We start from the raw sequence: 20,753 nt of genomic DNA, 5'->3' as shown, positions 1-20,753 counted from the left end.
GAAGAAAATCAAGGCCAAGTCCCTTTATCCTTACCAGCAAGGTTTGCTTTAGGGTTTAGGGGGTTAAATTCCTCCTATTGCATCACTTTATATTTCCTTACTTATTTTTTATTCCTTTTTATTTCATAGCCCCTTCCTCCACGGCCAACCACCTCCATCACTCCATCCTCTCCACAACCTCTGCACTCCCTCCTGCCTCCCTTTCACTCTGTATGCTTCCTCCCTAGTTCCCAAATCTGGACAGAGTTAGTAGGTTACTCATCAAATATTCAGAGTACTTAGTGATGCACTCAGACAACAACTTATCCCACATGCAAATGTCAAGCCAGGGATTGTTTTTCAAATTTGGGTATACCACTATACCGTCATTATGCATTTTACAAGGCCCACTCTGCCCATTGGTGAGATGAGTGACCACACAACTCAATCAATCTCTTAGGTCCTTCTAATCTCACAGATCTCTATGTTCTCTGGTTCACCAGTGTGGATAAAATTAGCATACCACATCCATCCCTGATGTATATTCTGTATATAACCCAATATTCAACTAAATCCATTACATACCCTGTTATTTCCACTACTTATAATATAAATATAGTTAGAGTAAACTTTCCCCACATCTAACCACCATTTTCATAACAGATGAGCGGAGGTTTCACCTCACAGCTCTTAGCCTGCCAAGACCCGAATAGCCTACAAGATGCACAGAATGCAGTACAATTCCCAGTGATGTCAAAGCAAAGCCTTCCATGGACTTCAGCTGGCACTGGGTCAGACATTAAACGAGGTACATCAGGAAAATAACAGGCCAGGGAATGTCATTGTATGTGGAATTAATTTAACAAGTGTCTAACTATCCAATTATTCTATTTTCTATGTAATCATTTTCACATTTTCCCATGCAGGATATCAATTAATTACAATAGGCCTGATCCTGGGTGCAGTATTTGGTGAAAAATAACATAAGCATATGGAACAGAGATATATTTGGATCAAAAGTGAAAGACATAATTGGAACATATTCTCAGTAATTCCTATTATTACTATACCCAGCTATCCCAATAAGATCAAGACCCCAATATGCTATGTGTTCTACAAACATAGAGAAGAAGACATTTTGCCTGCCCGAAAGATCATACGTTCTTCATTTAAGACAAGACAGATTTGTGTGTGTAGATTAGGGAGTGAATAAGCTCCTCTGAGCCAATTTTTCTCTTGGATCCACACTGCTGATCTCAGGAGTTGGAATGAGTTCTCCATCTGGGAATAAATCAGTTATTTTCAGGATAGCTTTGGCAGCAAGTCTCCTTTCCCAAATATTTGTTCCATCAGCATTTTGCTGTCCTTCAGAAATGGACAGATCTGCTTGTCTTCTGCATTTGTGAGAGTGGGTTTATAAAAGAAGACATGATGGGTAAGGGGAAAGAAGTTGCTTTCTGTTAAACACACAAGTTATTTCTCTTTAAATGTCCAAGGTACCTACACTCTCTATTCATGTGACCAGGAATTTGGGATGCGGGGGAGGAAGCATAACTAAAATCAGAGCAAATTTGCGACAACTGCATTTCTGACACAGTAGCCCCTCTACCAGATGAGGCTGACAGGGCAGTGTAGACAGAAGATGTGGCCTAATCACATAGCCAAAGTTGGGAATCTCTAGGGAACCCTGGCCTTAGCTATGCAGATCCCCAGAAAGCTATGTAGAAGGACTCTCTCTCTCTCTTACTCTCCATTTTCCTCTTAGGTGACTGGTTTCTATAGTTTTGTTTTCCTCTGAGCACATAGGCCTGGAAAAGGCAGACCTGAGGTCTCTTGGTGATAAAGGCAGTAATTTATGCAACAGCCCAGCATTGCCCATCAGCAGGGATTGAGGCTGTGAACTGTCAGCTCCAGACTATAATCGCTATCACTTGTGCTACAGGAAATATTCATTCCTAAATAGCAGTGCTAACCTGTTATCTTGTGTCATTCAATAGGTGGGGATGTAACACACATTTTTGCTAGTGTCTTACCAGAGAGCAGCATATGGCCCTTAATGAGTCTCGTCACTATGTATTTTAGAAGAAATAAACTAGGCAATTTGAGCATCCCCAGCTGTGCAGCTGTTAAGAATCGCTGGCTGGTTATAGGAGTATTTTCACATATCAGAGCTCCAAATGTAAAAATGTTTTCTGTACTGGGGTAGTGTTCAGAGATCTCAGTCAAGGAGCCAGGACCTCATTGTGCTAGGCTCCATATACATGCATGATAAAAAAAAAATCCCTCTTGTCCAGAAAGTAATCCTGCCCTTATGAAGTCAAGTGAATTTGTGAATGTCTCCAGAGAGCTTTGTGTCCAAAACTCAACGAGTTGGGTTGTTCTCATGTGTAAGTGTAACTTTTTGAACCTGTGACAGCCATTGGTAATAGCCTGCATCATGCATTATTGTTGCAGAACACTGTGTTGGGGATAAAACTGGCTAACAAAAATGAAGGCTATCAGTGAGCATGCATTGGTTCCATCTGATAGGTGCAGAATTTTGTATCCTATTCCATTCTTTTCAGCTCTCTGCTTATGACACTTTCCTAATTTTATTAAGTATTGTTAGCATTGTTTACCAGGTCCCAAACGTGCCATTTTCCTCTCTAGACTCCATGACAATAATATTATCTTCTGAATCATACTTTACCTTGATACAACTATTTTCACTCATTTCATCAGAAGAGCCAGTTCTCAGCTTCAGTCATGCCTCAATAATAAAAAAAAGAAAGAAAACTGGAGAAAGGAGCATGCTATATGATAGTATTCAAAAAGAAACTTTCCACTGGACCTTGAACTTACCTCCCTAACCGACATATACACGATGCAGATAAAAATCATTCGAAAGAACATACTCACTCCTGTAATCACACCCCTTTCATTCAGTGCTCATTTGATCTTTTCAGATATATTATTCCTTTTAACATCGCAGATTCCTGATAACTATCTAGCGATCTTAGTACCCAGCCAATATGCAGTGTGATTTTCCCCACACGGTGAACACAGGGAACCTACTTACCGATCCTTAAATCAACGGGAGTTTTGCTATTGACTTCAATGGGAGCAGGATCCGGTTCCAGGAATTCTTCTTGCAGCCTATCTCATCATTCATAAGCAATAATTAGCGTTGCTATTTATAGCAATAAAGAATAAGAATATCCCAACTAATCAATCAAAAGCTTCATGGGAAATAATTTACAATCCTACACATACAATATCCAAATGGTATAAAGCTATTGCAACGTAGTCAAGAGTCAAAGAAGAAATGCTATTATTCTATGCACAACCAAGAAAGAAAGAAAGAAAGAAAGAAAGAGAATTTATTATAAATTTAAAATTAAATTTATCTAATTTAACTACTATTTGTGTTGCAGCCATTGCAGAGACTTAAGTATACTTATCTATGCCACATGAACAGCTTTATCATTGTTCATTTAAATTATAGTATTAAATGAGTCGTGTTCACAAACGAGGAAATGTAAACAGTTTTCCAGGGTGTCTTGTTTTGTAGCTTCTTTGGCTTGCTCTCCTGAGAGCGCTTGAAAACGCGACGTTTCTTGCCACTTACAGCACCCTATGCGAATAGCGATATGATGTTTGGTGCCTTTGTAAGGATTTCTTTTAACTTCCACCCAGCAACAAATATACTAACATCTTCCCTCCGACCCGCCCCCAAACAGAGTATTGCAAGTCTGGGGAAATAACCTGGACCCCCGTCTTGCTGCCAGATAAAAAAGAAAAACAGTTCGATTCTCCTAAGTTTAATATTTAATGTACTTATTTACCCATTTCTCAGTTAATGACTTTCCCTAGGTATGTTGGTAGATGACAACACTACTACTCTTTGCCTTCATAGGATATATTGGATGATTCAACAAGAATTTGCCACCTAATGGAATTAGTCCTCTGTTTTTGTTTTCTCTCAATCCGTAGAAGGCCGTTCAAAAAGATCACACTCTCGTTTCTCCGCTTCCCAACCAATCCTCTTTGTATTTAACCAAAGCTGGATCAATCAATACCTGGTCCTTGCTTTGCAAGAGACTTCTACGCAGGAGCTAACGAAAACAAGAAGAGACTCAAAATTCCATGCTCCTGAGTATTTCCTCCAGGGATGTTTGCCTTCGATTATTTGCACCGAGATTTTCCCTTTCGTTTTGGGCTCAAGCAGACCCCTCTCTCACACAGCTCCTGTTCATGCCAAGCACCATAACAACATGACCTAAATCGTTTAACAGATCTCACCCTTCCTTTCCCTGCAATCCAAACAATAAAACTCTACTCGAAGTTCTAATCAATGTGAACACATAGTTGAAGTGTGGTGTCAACCTTCTGTTTAAAATGGTCTTTCTGACATTGCCTTGGGACAAATGTGATAGGAGAGCATTAGAAGCTGGACAGATGATGGATGTTTAAACTAACCTGCCTTAGGAATTCAGGTTCAGAAACTACTGTTGATTTTCCTAGTGCACTCAAATGCACTGGCATATTGCTAACTCCTTGCCACCGTTGTATGTTATTGTTCAACATACACTATGTGTTTAGCCTCATCAGATGAACTGTAATCGCTTGTAAATTACCATGTAGTATCTCACAGCTCTAACACACATAGGTAAGAACGGACAATGCTGCCTGAGAAAGTCTGCGGGGGAATTTATTTGCGTAGTAAGAAACAGGGGGTGAATGTTGTTATCAGCAAACGTGACATAAAAGCCAAACAAATGGGTTCTTTGAAAAAGTCCTTTCCCCCAGTCCATGACATAATTCATCTGGGGAAAACTCCCTTTAAAATTGGCCAGATCCTCAAAGCTGTAAACTGTTTTAAGATGTGTGTACATTTCAGCCTAACGAAAAATAATTAGAACAGTTTCAATAAAAGGCATGGGCTTGTCACACCAGTCAAATTATATCGATGTATAAATCTTAAACCATTCCCCGCTCCTCAAATGTAAAGGAAACTGGATTGTAAAGCTGGATTGATGAATTATTTCGTATGAACTGGGAGTCTCCGAAACAGCTTTCTCAAAACACTCAATTAAAATAAAAAACCCACACAATATGCAGCTTACCAGACCGAATGAGGAAATTAGGTAACCGAAAGTATAGTGCTTTTAACTCGGTTTAAAGTCACTTATCTACGCACAAAGGAAGCAACGTGGGAAAGTGTATCTTAAATAAGAGTCCGATTTAAAGTCACAAAAGCAAGGAAACACCGAGTTCAGAAGAAAACGTGCTGACACTCCAACCCTTTCTCCACCCCAATAGGCAATAGACTACATTGAGGCTAGCGTGTTTTCAGACAGCCTCGGACCAATAACCCTGAGTTTAGAAAATGAATGTTTGTATATCTAGAGATATCTGTCTTTACGTACTCATCAAAGTAAAAAATGTCAAGCAAGAAGTCACCCCATAACAACCTGTGTTCCAGGCCCCACCGGATCTTGCAAAGATTCTTTGGGAGCGATTAACGGAGGTGATTCGGAGCCATTTTTGCCCTGGCAAGTAGGCAACATTCCGTGCTCATGGGCTATCTTTCGCGGGTAGAAATGCAGATTTGCAATGACCCATTTTAAAAACACACCGTTCTACCGTTGTAGTGCGAACACCAAAGACAAACTTTTGTTTGGATCACAAGTAAAATAAATAGCAAATAATCACTTAAATCACTTAGTTGGGAATAAACCCGTCAAAATACTTCCAGCACGTTAGGCATTCCTAGATCCTACTCCTTTAAAAAAAATAATGTAACAACCATCAACTAACATTGATTTCGCCTTGAAGCCTGGTTGCCAAGCTGAGCACAGGGAGAATGGCTAGGAGCTGGCACGTGGCTTTAACAGCAGAGACAGGCATGGGCCCCCGGCATAACGTGATTCCAGTATGGGGAAAGCGGAGCAAGCTATTTCCTCGCTCGTCAGTTTCAGCTGCAGACGCGTGCTGCCCTACCCCGCTGCTATTCTGTGCCCCCGATCTGTCGCTTGGGAGGTGTTGGCGCTCTCCTGGCTTCCTGGGACACGTTCGCCCGGCAGGTGGTGAAAATACTGGGACTGCAGCCTGAACCCCCATTCACAAGAGCCTAGCGCCACCCAGCGGAAAGGACAAACCAGGAGAAAGGGACGGGGGTGCGGGGCTCCTTCTGGGGAGCCGGGAGAAAGGACAGGGACGTGGGCCCTTTGTGAGCGGGGAATGCAGAGTTAATGGAAGAGGCTGGGGAAGATTGGGGACAGCAGCAGCCACCCCAGGTGTCAAACAATAGCTGGAGTCTGACCCACCCATAGGTGCTGGAACTAGGGATGCTGCCCCTTGCAGCGGTTTCCATCAGATACAGGATTTACTGTTTGGTTCAATGGTTCTCAGCACCCCCACTATACAAATCTCCCTGCCCCCCTCCCGCCACACACACCCCTCCCTCCCTTCTAGAGCAGCAGTTCCTTCTGCCAAGGGTATGGTTTTCAAGGCTCCTTTTTTCCTTCCTGGGGGTGGGAGGAAGACAAAGCTGGACGCGCCATGCCCCCAGACCCTAAGGAGCTTAGGAAAGGAGCGGGCGTTTTAACTGTACAGCCCGTGTCAGAAGTCAAAGAGGGGGCCGAGTAAATCCTTCGGTGATTCTGTCGGCTCTAGGTTTCCGAAAGGTCAGTGTACCCTTTTGACCATGATCATGGATCTGTTCTTGTTTCAAGTAGGCTCTCTCCCCTCCCCCTCTGGCGAGGTGTGTGAGGATTGTATTTGGAAAAGGAAGAAACGTCTCCCTAAAACAGTGGTGGCTGATGAATGGTTTAAACCCGTCAGAGACGTTTTGTGCCAGCCCGGCGCTGAAAGCCAGCTGATCAACCCAGCCTCAGGGATGGGGATGCGGGGGCAGAGGTGAGCTTACGGTAGCCCTTCCAGCGCAGGAGCTCAGAGAAGGCCACCCGGAGTAGGGGAGCGCACAGGGGCGCTGGGACAGTTTGTGCAGTGGGGGGGCTGAGAGCCATGAACCAGACTGTAAGCCCTATGTATAATGGAAACCACTGCAAGCCAGGGGCGGGGCAGCACCCCTAGTTCCAGGAGCGCATCGTTTCTTCTTCCTTTTGATCCACCCATTTCCCTGGAAGAGGCTCCAGCTGCGGAGGTGCAGGTCACAACGCACGTGCGCCGAATCACAGCCCATAAAAATGATGTAAAATGGCTTTTATTGCTCCCTGCCCTAGTCACCGCTAGGGTCTCCCTGAATGTCCGAGGAGATGGACAGGGGAGCGCAGAGCTCGCTCAAGAATTGGCAGCCTCGCTCTTAGGTGCTTCTTGGATTATTACTTTTTTCCAAACTATGTTCGTAAATCATTTAATAATCCAGCACTCAGTCACTCGGCCCTACCTTTGAGTGGATCATTATATTTTATGGGCTTTACTCAGAAATTAATGAAAACTTCTCACGAACTGGGGCATGAAACCTGCTCCTGATTAGCGCGTTCCCCAGACGTCCAGTTGGGCTCTCGGCAAAGGATGGGAGACGCGTAATGTTCTTTTGCTATGAGCTCATTCAACGTACGCGGCAGGGGCAGAAACGAAACTTTGAATCCCTATCTATCCAACGTAAATAGCGTAAATCAGATTCGTATTACATTGTGTGTTACGTCACATCAATTAATCCACAGCACTTTCCTCCCTGCCCGTTAACATCGCAAGGCTAAGGCGAGCTGCTGTCTGCTTTCCACACCAACAAGGCAATCTTTAAAAAAAACAAACTGAGTCTTTTTCTCTCCACGGGATCCAACAACTTGTCCTTTCACAGTCCAAATTAGAGACCACAGCCTTGATCCTGCATCAGTGAAGATAATGGGTGTTTTGCCTGGACGCAGCTGGCAGCAGGATCATGCCCTGTCTTTAATATTTAGCTACAAACCTCACTCCCCATTGCAATGTGAAACCCAAACTCGCATGTGTTTCTTTACAGAATTTACCCACTCCGGGCCAAACACCACCCTACTCTGTCAGCAGTTCCACAAGTCACCGGAGTAAGGTTCCAGTTAACAGAAATAAGAGGGTCAGAATCGAGCAGCCTTCAGTGACCACTGCAACGCAGAAGAATTCTACAGCTCTAAGGTGGGGGGAGGGGAGACAGTATTTTTAAAACAACTAGACTGGAATCAGATCTGACATTTTCCCTCACTCACCTAGTTACAGTGGAAGATAGTGAAGGTCGAAGCCTCGCATGAAAATCATTGACAATGTATAAAAGCTGTTTGAGCAGCAATCTCATTTGATTGGAATGTAAACCTGGGAGAGTTAAACGCAAAACAAAAAAGGTATTGCGTGCTTAGATCTCCGGGCAAATCTTGCTGGCCTTGTTCATTGCTGTCAATGGCGTGTGGAGAGCAGGATTTGGATTTTTATTTTAAGTAAAAGTACTACGAAGCCAAAATAACTTCCATTATAAGGCTGGTGTTCAAATGTGCACTAGAAATTGAGATTGCCCTTTACTACCAATAAACGTATTTCTCCCGTTCCGACGGATCTCGCTTCGCATCCTACGCTGGAAGATTCTGCCACAGCAGAGTTGTTACTTATCATCAGCCTGATATGTTGGAATCACAAGAGATCCCTGCATCCCTGCCTGAAAGGTTCACCCCTTTCTAAGCCAAGGGTGCTGCTACTCCACTGTCCTAGTCTGAGCTGTGACAGAAAACCAGATTAGACGTAGAATTTGTATTTTCTTTGCTTTTTTAAAAATATATTAATTATTATTATTAATTATTATTAATTATTATTGTACTCAGCGCCGGTCACGTTTTATTTACCCCGACAAAGGATGCTCGGAGACAAAATATTTTTTTTACGTCAGATATGTTATATATTTTTGGAAGGGTCGTGTTTCCTTTAAAGAGGTGACCTATATCCTGACTGCAGTAGGGGGGCTATTTTAATACTCCGGGAAGTTCATATAGAATTGTGCAGATCGCTGACTTGGGGGGGGGGAATCCTATACATTGTGCTCTGGTGGAGGAAAAGCAAGATCTACCTAAAACAATAGGCAAAGAGCCATGTTCTAAATTACCGCAGGATGGCACTTGTGAAGTAGACAAAGGATGTACAGATTCCTATCAGGGAGTGTGTGTAATATGTATGGAGTTCCTATGATAAATGCCTGGAGGTCAGACGACATATTAATTATATACACACATGACATTAGTATGAGCTATTGAAACTACAGAGGCGAATTCTGAGTCAGTAGGTACTGCTGAGTCTCTACCCACGTGCAGTGTGATTTCTACACTCCAATAATGAAGAGAGGGCGTCTGTAGGATTTCACTGTTTAGCTCGCCAGCTCACAGCAAACAGGACAATTACAGGACCGTGGAGAAAGGAGCCTTTGCAACACAGCAGTTTGGACCAGCAGAACGATTAGCCCTAGCTGCCTCGAATACCTAAGCCGGGCTGCTGTACAGAAGGCTGCCTTGCAAAAGTCTGTGTCAGTCTTTCTGCTGCGAGCCTGTAGCCTGCCTGTGAGTCTGAAGGTGGTGTCCGGCAGCAGACTCACATCTGGGAGAGCTAAAGGGGTCATCAGCCCACTCTTTCCCCAGTCCATTTCTATTGCTGCTTCACAATTTATCTCCCATCTAGAAAGCACGTATTGCTGCATTCTAAGAGGAGACTTTCCCTGAAGCTCTCCTCTCTCAAGCCGTGAAGAGGAAGAGAGGGTATTTTAGACTCACATAGTTCGAACAATGCATGGTATAGGCAGACTCCGAACAGCGGCAACAAATCTTAGGTTATAGAGTGGCTTTCCGGAAAGCTGAAAAACCCATCTCAGCGTGCTGAATAGACCTGTGCCAGGAAACAGAAAGGCTCCAAGAGAAAATAGCAAAAGGCTGCGAGATCCGAGCAACTAACTTTCACACTTTCCATGTCACTGATGTTAGCTGGCCCTGTAGAACATGCCTGCACATTAGTTTCCACTTGAAGAAATTCCAAGCGCACAGATCCTGCACTTCCTCCTCAGGCAAAAATCCCACTGAAATCAAGGGTAAATCGAAATCAATGGGAGTTTTGCTTGAGTGAGGCATAATAATGGGGACTCAGATACATTGTTTTCGGGTGTCTCTTTTGTCTTACTCCTCATTCTCCCTCTCCTCAATTGATTTCATTTTAAGAATATTTTGCTATTCTATATAGTTTTTGTGTCTCTGCCTTTGTACATAACCAACGAACTCCATTTCTCTCCTCTTAGTGTCTCCTACCTCAGGGTATTCAATACAAATCCCAGTGATGGGAGAAGTGTACAACTTCTCAGACCAAGGAAGCTTTCCTGCAGCAGAGAATAATCTAAAAGGGCTCGTCCTCGATATTCAAAAAGACATGAGAAAACATTCCGTCCTAAAATGGAAAATGTATTTACTACCGTCTGCTGCTTATTTCTCTCCAAGTCTTGCGTGATTCAGCACACTTTGGAAAACGGTAGAAATCCTTTCATTTAAAACATCCTATTCTTACTGCAATTTAGGATTCTCAGCTGGGTTCATAACAAACTATTCAAGGTACGCTGCCTTGAAAAGTTAGTTGTCTAAAGTGCTGCTGACTTTTTTTTTTTACTTCAAGTAAGGTAGGCCTTTATCTTTTGTAGAGCATTTCCTTTTCTGTCCTTTAGACACAGGCTGATCCGAAGAGAGCACTGATTGCTTTACGGACACAGTCTCTATCGGAAAAGCAGTTAGGTGGTTAATCTGTTACAAAGTTTTTCAAATGTCAAAGTCCCCCCCCACACACACCCGTAGCCAAAAGAGGCATCAAACCATTGAAGGAGGACAAAAGGGAGTGTGCACTTCTGAGGAAGATGGCTATAAATAGCGTCCTGTCTGTGACGTGTGCGTTTGCAAAACGGAAAATCCATCCAAATAAACATTGGGATTGCAGGCCTGGTGCCAAAGGCCCAATAGAAGCCAAGAGGTCTGGGGGCTCAGGACAAAGAAAGGGCAACAGAGTCTGGGATTGGTACTAAATCTTTCCCCCCATTCCAGCCCTTCCCCTTCTTCCTTGCTCAGTCAACTCGCTTTGAAGGGTCTTGTCTCGTCTTTGGATTTTTCTTTAGGTTTTGCTGAGAGAGTCTATTGGATGATCGCTTTGGTTGATCAGCATTTTCAGCTAGCGCAAAATGCAGTCATATTCCTAATGCTGAAATGTATCTGTCTAGCTCAGCCTCAGCCTGTCTAGATCTATGTAGATCTCGATAAATTCAGACACCCTGAAACTGACAGTGGAGAGAAAGCCTCCAAGGCTTAAGGAAACGTACTTTTACAATACTGAAGGGATTTGTTTAAGTTTCAGTCTCGGATTTAATTGAAAAAATGCTTCTCATATGCCGGACCTCAGAACAGGGAGAGAGGGAGGGAGAGAGAGCCTGCAGTTAAGAAGGAAGGTTTCTAAGACAGCAGTAAACATTTGTCTTTCATATTTGTTTCCCATTTTCTTAACTGGTGTAAGCTATTTCGTTTATCCCAAGAAGCAGAGGGGCACGGACATGAAACTGAAACCGCGATAATGAAGAGATTTCCTAGAATAAAAACGATGAGCATAGAACACCATCTGACTAACCATATCTGCCAAAAGTGTAATGTCCGTATACTATGGCAAAAGCAGAGCATTTGTGCTCCAAAGCTGGGTTAAGCACAGAAATCAATACTCCAACCAAAATAAACATCTTCACCAACCAGCAAATGTACTTTTGTTTAATCATGGGAACCTCAAGCCGATACCAACAGCAAAAAGTCCTGGAAACAATTCAGTACCTTGTCTCATACGCAGGATTCGTGTAGCTAAAAATAAAGAAGACAGTAAAACTCAGACGCAGAGACCACCACTGGTGCTGCTAGTGCTCGATGATCATTTGAATTCATTGTAAATAGCACGCCTGGCTTCTTAATGATTTGTTTAAAGTAATCGTCTGCTAGGCAGAGTAAATTCCTGTCAGGTATAAGGAATCTCATGCAAATTGTTGCCCCTTTTCCCCTATACAGTGGAGATTAATGCAGAATACTAATGGTAAATATGAGGTGCTTCTCTGCTCACTTGGGGCTATTCTGGTTTACTTGTGAAAGTTCTTTCTAATTTGCTTTGCAATAAAGAGACGATGCAATTGCATTTTCTTACACCTCGAGTAGAGATTTCTCCTGAAAGGTACTCTGAGCGAATTCCCCCCTCCCACATAATATTGTTTAAATCTAATGATCTGAAATGTACCAGGTTGGAGTTATTTCACATAAAGTTATCCCCCTTAAATTTAATAGAGAGAACCTATAGAGGTGTATTGAATATAAACTTGAAGACTTCACAGTTCCCTGATAGTGGAATGACCTGGAGATTTAAAAGGATGTCTCAGAGTTTAGGAGAAAAAATTGCTCTCGCAGATCTGGCTCAGGGATGGATTTTAAATGCAAAAAAATAAAAGAGAATTTTTTATTCTCTGAGGAGGTAATTCCAAAAGCTCAGAAATCGCGCCTTCAAATACAGTATGGGAACAACTTATACCAATGTTTTACGAAAGATAAACAATATTGGCAAAGCCATTGTGGGGGGCGGGGTCCTATTAAAATGTGTGGTAAATAGTGTGGAGCTTTGTAGTGTTTTCTTAGCTGATTCTCAGGTACAATCAAGCCATTTTCGGACACATTCCCATGTATGTAGCAGTGATGTGCTGGAGGAAGCTGTCGACGCCTGTTCAGTTAATTTAGGTTTTCTTTGTCTAATTACTGTGGAGCTTAGGGAAAAGGAGCCGGGCTCAGGGCAGTAAACTGACACTTGGGCTCTGTGTGTGGTATCCAGGCAGAGTTTGATGGAAAAAGCCTGCTTCCACTCAACTGCAGGTCACTGTCTAAGACCAGCCCCAGCCCCAGCCCCCTCCCTGCATATGCCCACCAGCAAACACTGCAAGGAGCTGCACTGGAGACAGACACACAGTGCTTCAGGCACATTGATATGGCGTCCTGCTCGGCCCAGACCTTTCCTTTCTCTTTGCTCCAGCATCCCCTTCTCCTCCACTTCCATCCATCTCCCGGTCCCACAGGTTTAGAGATCTTACACACACACACTTACCTACCTTTTGTCTCTCTTTCTCCCCTCCCTTCTCCCCTTAATTCCTGAATCAGACCCTGTTTCCAGGCACGTGTAACCCTATGACGGAACTGGGGGGTTTATTGGAAATTATTTCACCAAGGACACATCATTTCTTGGCAATGTCTAGCGAGCTTGTTCTCGATATAAAACTCTGGCAGGCTGTCAGCGGCAATATTGCTGTCTCGGGTTCCAAGCAGAGAGAGAGAGAGAGAGAGAGAGAGAGAGAGACACACACACACACACACACACACACCCCGGAATTATTCTGCTCCTTGCTCAACATTCGTTTTGTTGCGTGGTGCGGAAATTGAACCTGGGGCTGGTGCCCTGGCAAAGTCCAAGCACAGGTGGGTACGTTCAGATGCTCCTCCCCCTGCCCTGCGATCTTCCCCCCACCCCCGAACTGCTGCTCTGTGGGAAACTCCCTCCATCCCAAGAGGGGGGGCATTCCTTCAAGCGACAAGAGAGCATGCAATTGCCATGCCAGGAAAGAGAGAGCTCGGCACGTTACCTTTGGAGTCTGGCACACTGGCGTGTGGCTGTGGGGATTGAAATGTATAAGTGAGGTTGATGAATGGTGTAATTGCGTGTGTTAGGGAGGGCAGCTAGAGCGATCTGGTGCTGCAGCGCCTCCTGTCCAGATGACGAGTGGACAGGGGCCAGCTGGAAAGGGGGTGGTCTCTCTCTCTCTCTCTCTCTCTCTCTGTCTCGCTGCTGCTGGGCTGAGTTCTCGGAGGGATTCAGGGGGGTCTGAAGAACAAGAGCAAGATTCAAGGAACTGATAGGTGGCCGGGTTTTGTTTGGCTGCTCAGCCTCGACGCCAAACTCGAGGGGCTGTCGTGCTTCCTCCTCTCGAAGGATCAGGCAGCGAGGGATGGTCGCCGGGTGGGGGGGCCCGCTGGAATGTCAGAAGCCCTGAGCTGAGCCCTCCCCAAGGCAGTGCAGTGAGGGGGCAGGGGGCGAGCCGGAGCGCAGCCTAATCCGTCCTGCCAAGTGCCTCGCTCGCCGCGGCGGAAAGGAGGGGAGCCATTGCGCAAGGGGCCTGGCGGGCGATGCTGGGGGAGTGATGCACAGGGCGCTGCCTGCAGTCCACAGCCACCGCCTCCAGCAGCAGCACTAGGAGGTGCCCCGGGAGTAGCAGCTCGCCCCCTCCCCACAAGCCCATCAGGGCACCCACCCGCTCCAGTCTCACCCCACCCCTCCATTCCCTCCCTCCGCCAGATGACCACCGAGAGCGGCCAGCAGCAGCTGGAGCCCCCGGCCCCTCTCCGCTCCTGCAGCCCGGCTCCCGGAGCTCTCCAGTCCGCCTTGATGAGCCAGCCGCCCCCCTCCGCCCTGGAGACCTCCTCCTCCTCCTCCTCCTCCAGCAAGAACAAGAAGGCGAGCTCGGGGCTGCGGCGGCCCGAGAAGCCCCCGTACTCCTACATCGCCCTCATCGTGATGGCCATCCAGAGCTCGCCCACCAAGCGGCTCACCCTGAGCGAGATCTACCAGTTCCTGCAGAGCCGCTTCCCCTTCTTCCGCGGCTCCTACCAGGGCTGGAAGAACTCGGTGCGCCACAACCTCTCGCTCAACGAGTGCTTCATCAAGCTGCCCAAGGGGCTGGGCAGACCCGGCAAAGGGCACTACTGGACCATCGACCCGGCCAGCGAGTTCATGTTCGAGGAAGGCTCCTTCCGCCGCCGGCCCCGGGGCTTCCGAAGAAAGTGCCAGGCGCTCAAGCCCATGTACCGCATGATGAACAGCATCGGCTTCAGCGCCTCCATCCTGCCCCAGGGCTTTGACTTCCAGGCGCCCTCTGCCTCCCTAGCGTGCCATGCCAACGGCTACAACCTAGACATGATGACTAACTCCATGGCCGGGGGCTACGACGCGCTGAGCGGGGGGCATCACGCCCCTCACATGTCCCCCAACCCGGGCTCTACCTACATGGCCAGCTGCCCTGTGACTTCCAATGGGGACTACGGCCCCGACAGCAGCAGCAGCCCCGTGCCGTCCTCACCCGCCTTAGCTAGTGCAATTGAATGCCATTCCCCCTACACGAGCCCGTCCGCTCACTGGACAGCATCAGGGGCTTCTCCGTATATAAAGCAGCAGGCCCTGCCACCCAGTAACCCAGCCTCAGCGGGCATCCACTCCAGCATGTCCAGCTACTCTTTGGAGCAAAGCTATCTGCATCAAAACGCCAGGGAGGACCTGCCAGGTAATACCCCCTTCAACTTTCCTTCCTTAACGGCCGGGGCTGGGCTCTTGCTAGGATTAGAGGAGGCTCTCCGGTTGCAGCCTTAGGTTGGCCAATCTGGAGGTTGACTCTGGTTTACTGAAGCTGTCAGATAAGAGCCCAGGAACAAGGGCGAGGCAGGGGCTGCTTTGTGTTTTCTCTGAAAACAGAGCTTGACAAGAGAAAACAAAACCCGGTCCGAGAAGGACAAATAGAGCTATTGTTCGGGAACATATTTGCTCTGGTTCTGGCTAAGTAGAGGGAGGACAAAAATTGCCATCCACTACTGCCTTGCTCTGGGTTTGGCTCTTAATATGAACATGACCGTTAGTGTTGTTATTACTCGTTTAGAGGCTAAAACCCAGATCCTTATCTTCATGGTATTGTCAGTTTCAACCCGTCTTGTACGTTTGCTTGATTTCTGAGCCAGAAATACTAGGAAAACCACAAAGAATTACAAATCCGTCATTAAATACAAAAACCCAGGGAGATTTATATCAGGAGTGACTTTAAAAAGTGTTTAATATTACCTCCAAAGTCTTGGAGGCTACAGTGGGGAAAAAAACCCGCTAATCTTTAAAAATGCAGAGGAGATTAAAGCAGATCCAATTTATTTCTACAACCAGAGGGGAAAATGTGTCTGGATTTCTCCTCCTTGTCTGCTCTAGTGATTATAGAAAATGTATTCTTAGAAAAACTGCAAAGGGGACATTAGTGGAGAAAACGAGGCACAAAAATGGGTAAAATATGTTAAGTTCTTAGGGGGGAATTTTCCAAATAGCCCTTTTAAATGTGGGTCTCGGAGGTTAACCAAACAAAGACAGTCTGGGCTGGACCACACCGAAGAGGATTTTAGCCTGACTTAACCCATATGAGAGCAGGGTCTTGTTCAATTTTATGGGAATTTCAACAAGTAACAAATACAGACGACCCTCTTCGTTGGGTTCCCCCCTCCCTTCTTGAAGGGCTGTCAATCATTCCTCAGTTCATCTCAGAGAATTGCACTGTAGCTTTCGATCTAAAAAACCCAGCCTTAACGTTGGAAAGCAATGTTTAACCTTGGTTGGCTGCTTCGATCGCAGAGAAGCAACTTCTTAACAATGCAAACGGTTCTGGATTTTCTTTAGGAAAGGAAGGTTTAAAGTTTGCATTAGCTAAATTTATTTCAGCAGTGAAGCTGACCAAACAAAACCGCACAGCGTTAAAACCTTGAAAATAAACTCAGAGGTTGATTTGTAAAGCAGCTGCAGCTACAGGAATTCAGTACTTTACAGCAGCTCCTGGGAAATGGACCTTGGTCCAGAAAGCAATACGCGAACCTTACCTCTGCAAAGAGTTTCTATCTGCCCAGGCGGAATCTGCACTTTCGAAATGCCAGATTATAGCCTCTTCTAATTGTAAATCCCGTTCTACAGACTAGATTCATTCTTCACCTTGGTTTTAAGATCAGAACAATAATCTTCCTTTTCCGTTTTCAGAACAGACACGAGCGTTCGCAATTACATATTCTCACCAACCCCTCGAGAAACACTTTAATAACCTTCGGACAGCTTTTAGAAATGCTTTGAGGTTTACAAATAAAAAACGTCTCCCAAAAATATAGTAAGCAACTTCATTGAGAATGGAATCAACAGGATCTTAGAAGTGACGTTTGTTGTCAGAGTGCAACATTTTAATTTTGAAAGGGACATGGAGACAATCCAAGAACAGTTTTGTTTTGTTTTTTCAAACAAAGGATTTTGTTCTACCGTGAAAATCATATTCTTGGAAATATTTGAGTTATTTAAATCCAGTTTCATCTTTTAAAACGTAAAAGTAGTACAGATCCCATAGCTAGCTCGCCACTGAAAATATAGATCTAGCTTATCTATCTAAGATCATTTGTGCCAAAGGGACAAATTCATAATTATTTCAGATGTGCTAGAGGAGAGGGCAAATCGTGCAATCAGTTTTTTTAACGGAATTTCCAATTGATTTCAATATAGTTTTTTTTTGTTTAAAAACTAATGCCATGATTTGGGCCCAGGCCTTTAGTGAAAGCAGTTCAGATCATCATACCCTAGGTAGCTAAAAAGGTTTTGTTTGTGAATATATATACTTCTGCATATGCTGCATTATATGGTAAAAAATAGTTCCTGGGTTTGTAAGAATTCTTAACAGTAAATGAATAAGAGCAATTATTTTTCATTAATCTACAACGCACAGACAATAACAAGTGCACATAGTGGTTCTGTAGCTGCTTTTTTTATTAGTTTAATGCGACGCAGATTTGGTTCCAAAATGTGTTTTTATTGGTCAATAAACCTATATCAAATCACTAGCCATTTAACTTAGTGATGATGTAGAGTTCAAGCCTTGGACTTGCATCTGACCCAAGAATAAGAAAAGATTGGAAACAGAACCTTGTTCTCCTGGAGGCTTGAGGGAGACATTTTTTCGCACACTATTAAACCATGCTCCCTGATTGAATCAGGGTTGTAATAAAGTGCAATGGTTTACTGTGAGCATACCAGCCGGGTTATTAGAAAGACCAAGGAAATCCAGCGAAATAATCACCTTTACACAGTGAGCACTGTGGGGCGAGGGAAGGGACAATGACAGCAGCTCAGGAAGAGATAGGCATGCTGCAATGAGTACAGTACGTGCCTCACTCTAAGGGGGCTGCCTCGCCTCCGGGCACAGAAATTGCGAACTCATTTGCCTTGGAATCTATAAAGTTTTAGCCACTTTAGACGCTGATGTTCGGTGCTGTCGGAGATTTGCTCCCAGTCTCTGCGGGACTCTGTGATAAGCTACTGAAGAACCTCGAATAAGCTTCTTTTCGAATCAAATTTGAAAAGGTCCAATAGGCCGGAGGAAAATTCTGAACCCACTGAACATTCCATTTCAGATATGAACAGGTTGCGCTGGGAGGGGAAAAGCACACCTGGGTTAGATCCTGGAGTCCTTTCTCAAGCAGAGCTCCCACGGGGAGAATAAAGTCTGATAAGGACCTCAGGACTACAGTTGTATAGCATTGCTCCCAAAAGAGCACAGCACAGCAGGAACCGGGCACACTGGCGTGTGGCTGTGGGGTTTGAAATGTCTGAGTGAGGCTGATATGTGATGTATATACTGGTGATACGGTATGGGGGAAGTATTGTACTTTTTTGTTTAAGGGTAGGGCATCATTCCTCTGTATCTTAAGTATATGAATATACATGTCCAAATATAGCTAGATACAGTACACACACACACACTCACATTCTATAATTAACAAAAATTACTTCTCATTGATCCTCTACCCACTGAAGTCAATAACAAACTTCCCTTTAATTTTAATAGGGTAGGATCGGGATCATTATCTACACTGCATATAGAAAAAAAAGTGCAGGTGTGTTCGTATAGTTGCACACACACACACACTACATCTCCACACACACACACACACACAGTATAGAGATGTGCGTGCAACTCCAGAAAACACACCTGCATGCGCGCGCGCACACCCCCCCCCCCATATACACGTAGCATGTATATGAGGGTTTGCATGTTATGGGTATATATTATATAGATAAATGTATCACACATGCAATCTATATCTCTACACCCACACTGAAAGCATATTATTTGTATACACACATACACTCACACAAATACACACAAAAACTATTTAAGTATGTAGGTGTGCACAATAATTTTACTTTTTTTTTTGAGAAATGGGACAAGACTACTATATCGTGTAAATGTCAATAGCCTTTGAACTGTCTTTTTAAACTGTCTTCAAGGAAATTAACATTTTGGGGAGGCCTTCTTAAATAGTCCAGAAGGCTACGTCATAACTGTGACATTTAATTTCCCTACCTATCTGAATTTATATTCGCCATATAAGTACGACGCATGTCAGACAGAGAACCACTCTTTCAGATAGAGTCGAGCTAATTTCTGAGAAGCTCTTGTTATTTTCTTCTCTTGCAGTGGGATTGCCTCGCTACCAGCATCACTCTTCCCCAGTGTGTGACAGGAAAGATTTTGTTCTCAATTTTAATGGCATTTCTTCTTTTCACCCTTCTGCTAGTGGATCTTACTATCATCACCATCACCATCAAAGCGTCTGTCAAGATATCAAACCCTGTGTGATGTGAACTTAGCACTACCAAATAAAGACAGTCGGGTGGCTGTTTAACAGATTTGAGGTATAGACGGACTCACGCAGATAAAATGTAATGTGCACTCCTGATAGCATTGAGTAGTACACAAGTCACTTAGCAAAATTACATAAGGAAGCACTGTTTACCATTTTTTCCCCTGCCACACCTTGAAGGACAGAAAAAGTTGATGTAAGCTCCAAAGCTTTTTTGAAAGGTTTTCTTTTGTGTGTGTATGTACTTGGGAGGGCGGGGGAACAGTCTCTTTTATAGGAAGTCTATCCAAGTTAATAACAAAATACATTTCTGTGATCTCCATTGTCCTAAAAATTAGGGTCTGCAAAAGTGGTCCGTTTAATCATTTTAGAAAAATAGAAACAAGTTTCCTTTGACTGGGAAAAATCTGCCTCAAACCAACACCAGAGAGAAATTCCACTTCTAAGTGGTTCGAGCTTTAAATAAAGTTAACTTTTTTCAAAACACTTTCCACGGATCCCAGCACCAATCAATATTATTAAAAATATACTGTTTAGAAGTTACGTGTATAGAGTTTAAGAAAGTTCTTTTTCCAGTATTGCAACAATACAATGTTTTGTTTTTATTTTTACAAAGTTGTTTTCTACCACAGTATTTTTAAAAAGAAATATTTTAAATACATCTTGTGTATACTCGCACACTTAACTGCTTTAAAAGGAGAATATATTTGCACTTATGTATACTTTTTACAGTTTGCCAAAAATATTTTGATGTTTAAATTCTTTTTCAATAAAATGTGTATAAACGAATATTCACTGGACAGGCATTTAGTTTCACTCTAACCCTTCTTGTAATTGTCCCTTTAAACGCAAGCGTAGTAAGAATAATAAGGCACCCTAGACCCTGCAGATACTATTGAAGGGAGAGTGAGAGTAATTGACCTGCAGAGGGATCTGTGTCCTGAGCAAGTCTTAGGTCTGGAGTCTCTCTCTCGAGTTTTCTACTCTTTATTTTCCCCGGCTATTTATGCAGGGTTTGCAGTAGTATGTAAACATAAAAAACGTCTGTTAGTCTACAAGGTGCCACAGGATTCTTTGCTGCTTTTACAGATCCAGACTAACACCGATACCCCTCTGATAAAAACAAATAATCAAGATGTTAGAAATCCAAACAGTCTTTCAGTTATATGTAACGCCTCAACTGCACTGAACAATGTTTAGATCATCCAGTTGACCATGATATTGATTTCTTTTTCAGAATTGTTCCTGTTTTTGCTCTTTCCTTGTATTAATGCCTTGGGTAGGAGTTGGCCCAAATTCTGCTGTCCT

The 20,753-nt window shown here is 44.1% G+C and overlaps 1 protein-coding gene and 1 long non-coding RNA gene across 3 annotated transcripts in view; one reads left to right on the top strand and one right to left on the bottom strand.

The window, feature by feature from the left end:
* Positions 1 to 14,028, bottom strand: part of LOC115646457 — a 32,114-nt gene extending 18,086 nt beyond the window's left edge. The window contains exons 1-3 of one of the 2 annotated variants that reach the window (XR_003999030.1): positions 13,613 to 14,028; positions 3,038 to 3,114; positions 2,669 to 2,728 (exon numbers count right to left, since the gene is read on the bottom strand). This is a non-coding gene — a long non-coding RNA (uncharacterized LOC115646457). Of the gene's footprint in view, positions 1 to 2,668; positions 3,115 to 13,612 lie in introns of both variants that reach the window. The other variant, XR_003999029.1, reaches the window with a different exon arrangement.
* A 130-nt stretch (positions 14,029 to 14,158) lies between these two features.
* Positions 14,159 to 20,258, top strand: FOXF2 (forkhead box F2). The gene is made up of 2 exons (XM_030552294.1): positions 14,159 to 15,304; positions 19,280 to 20,258. The coding sequence occupies exons 1-2, from the start codon at positions 14,323 to 14,325 to the stop codon at positions 19,444 to 19,446; spliced, it is 1,149 nt and encodes a 382-aa protein (XP_030408154.1). The 5' UTR covers positions 14,159 to 14,322; the 3' UTR covers positions 19,447 to 20,258.
* The last annotated feature ends 495 nt before the right edge of the window (positions 20,259 to 20,753 follow it).

Source organism: Gopherus evgoodei, chromosome 2 (assembly GCF_007399415.2).
Source record: "Gopherus evgoodei ecotype Sinaloan lineage chromosome 2, rGopEvg1_v1.p, whole genome shotgun sequence".
Classification (NCBI taxonomy): Eukaryota; Metazoa; Chordata; order Testudines; family Testudinidae; genus Gopherus; species Gopherus evgoodei.
The sequence above is the reverse complement of the archived record's forward strand: the minus strand, read 5'-3'. Positions and strand labels throughout refer to the sequence as shown.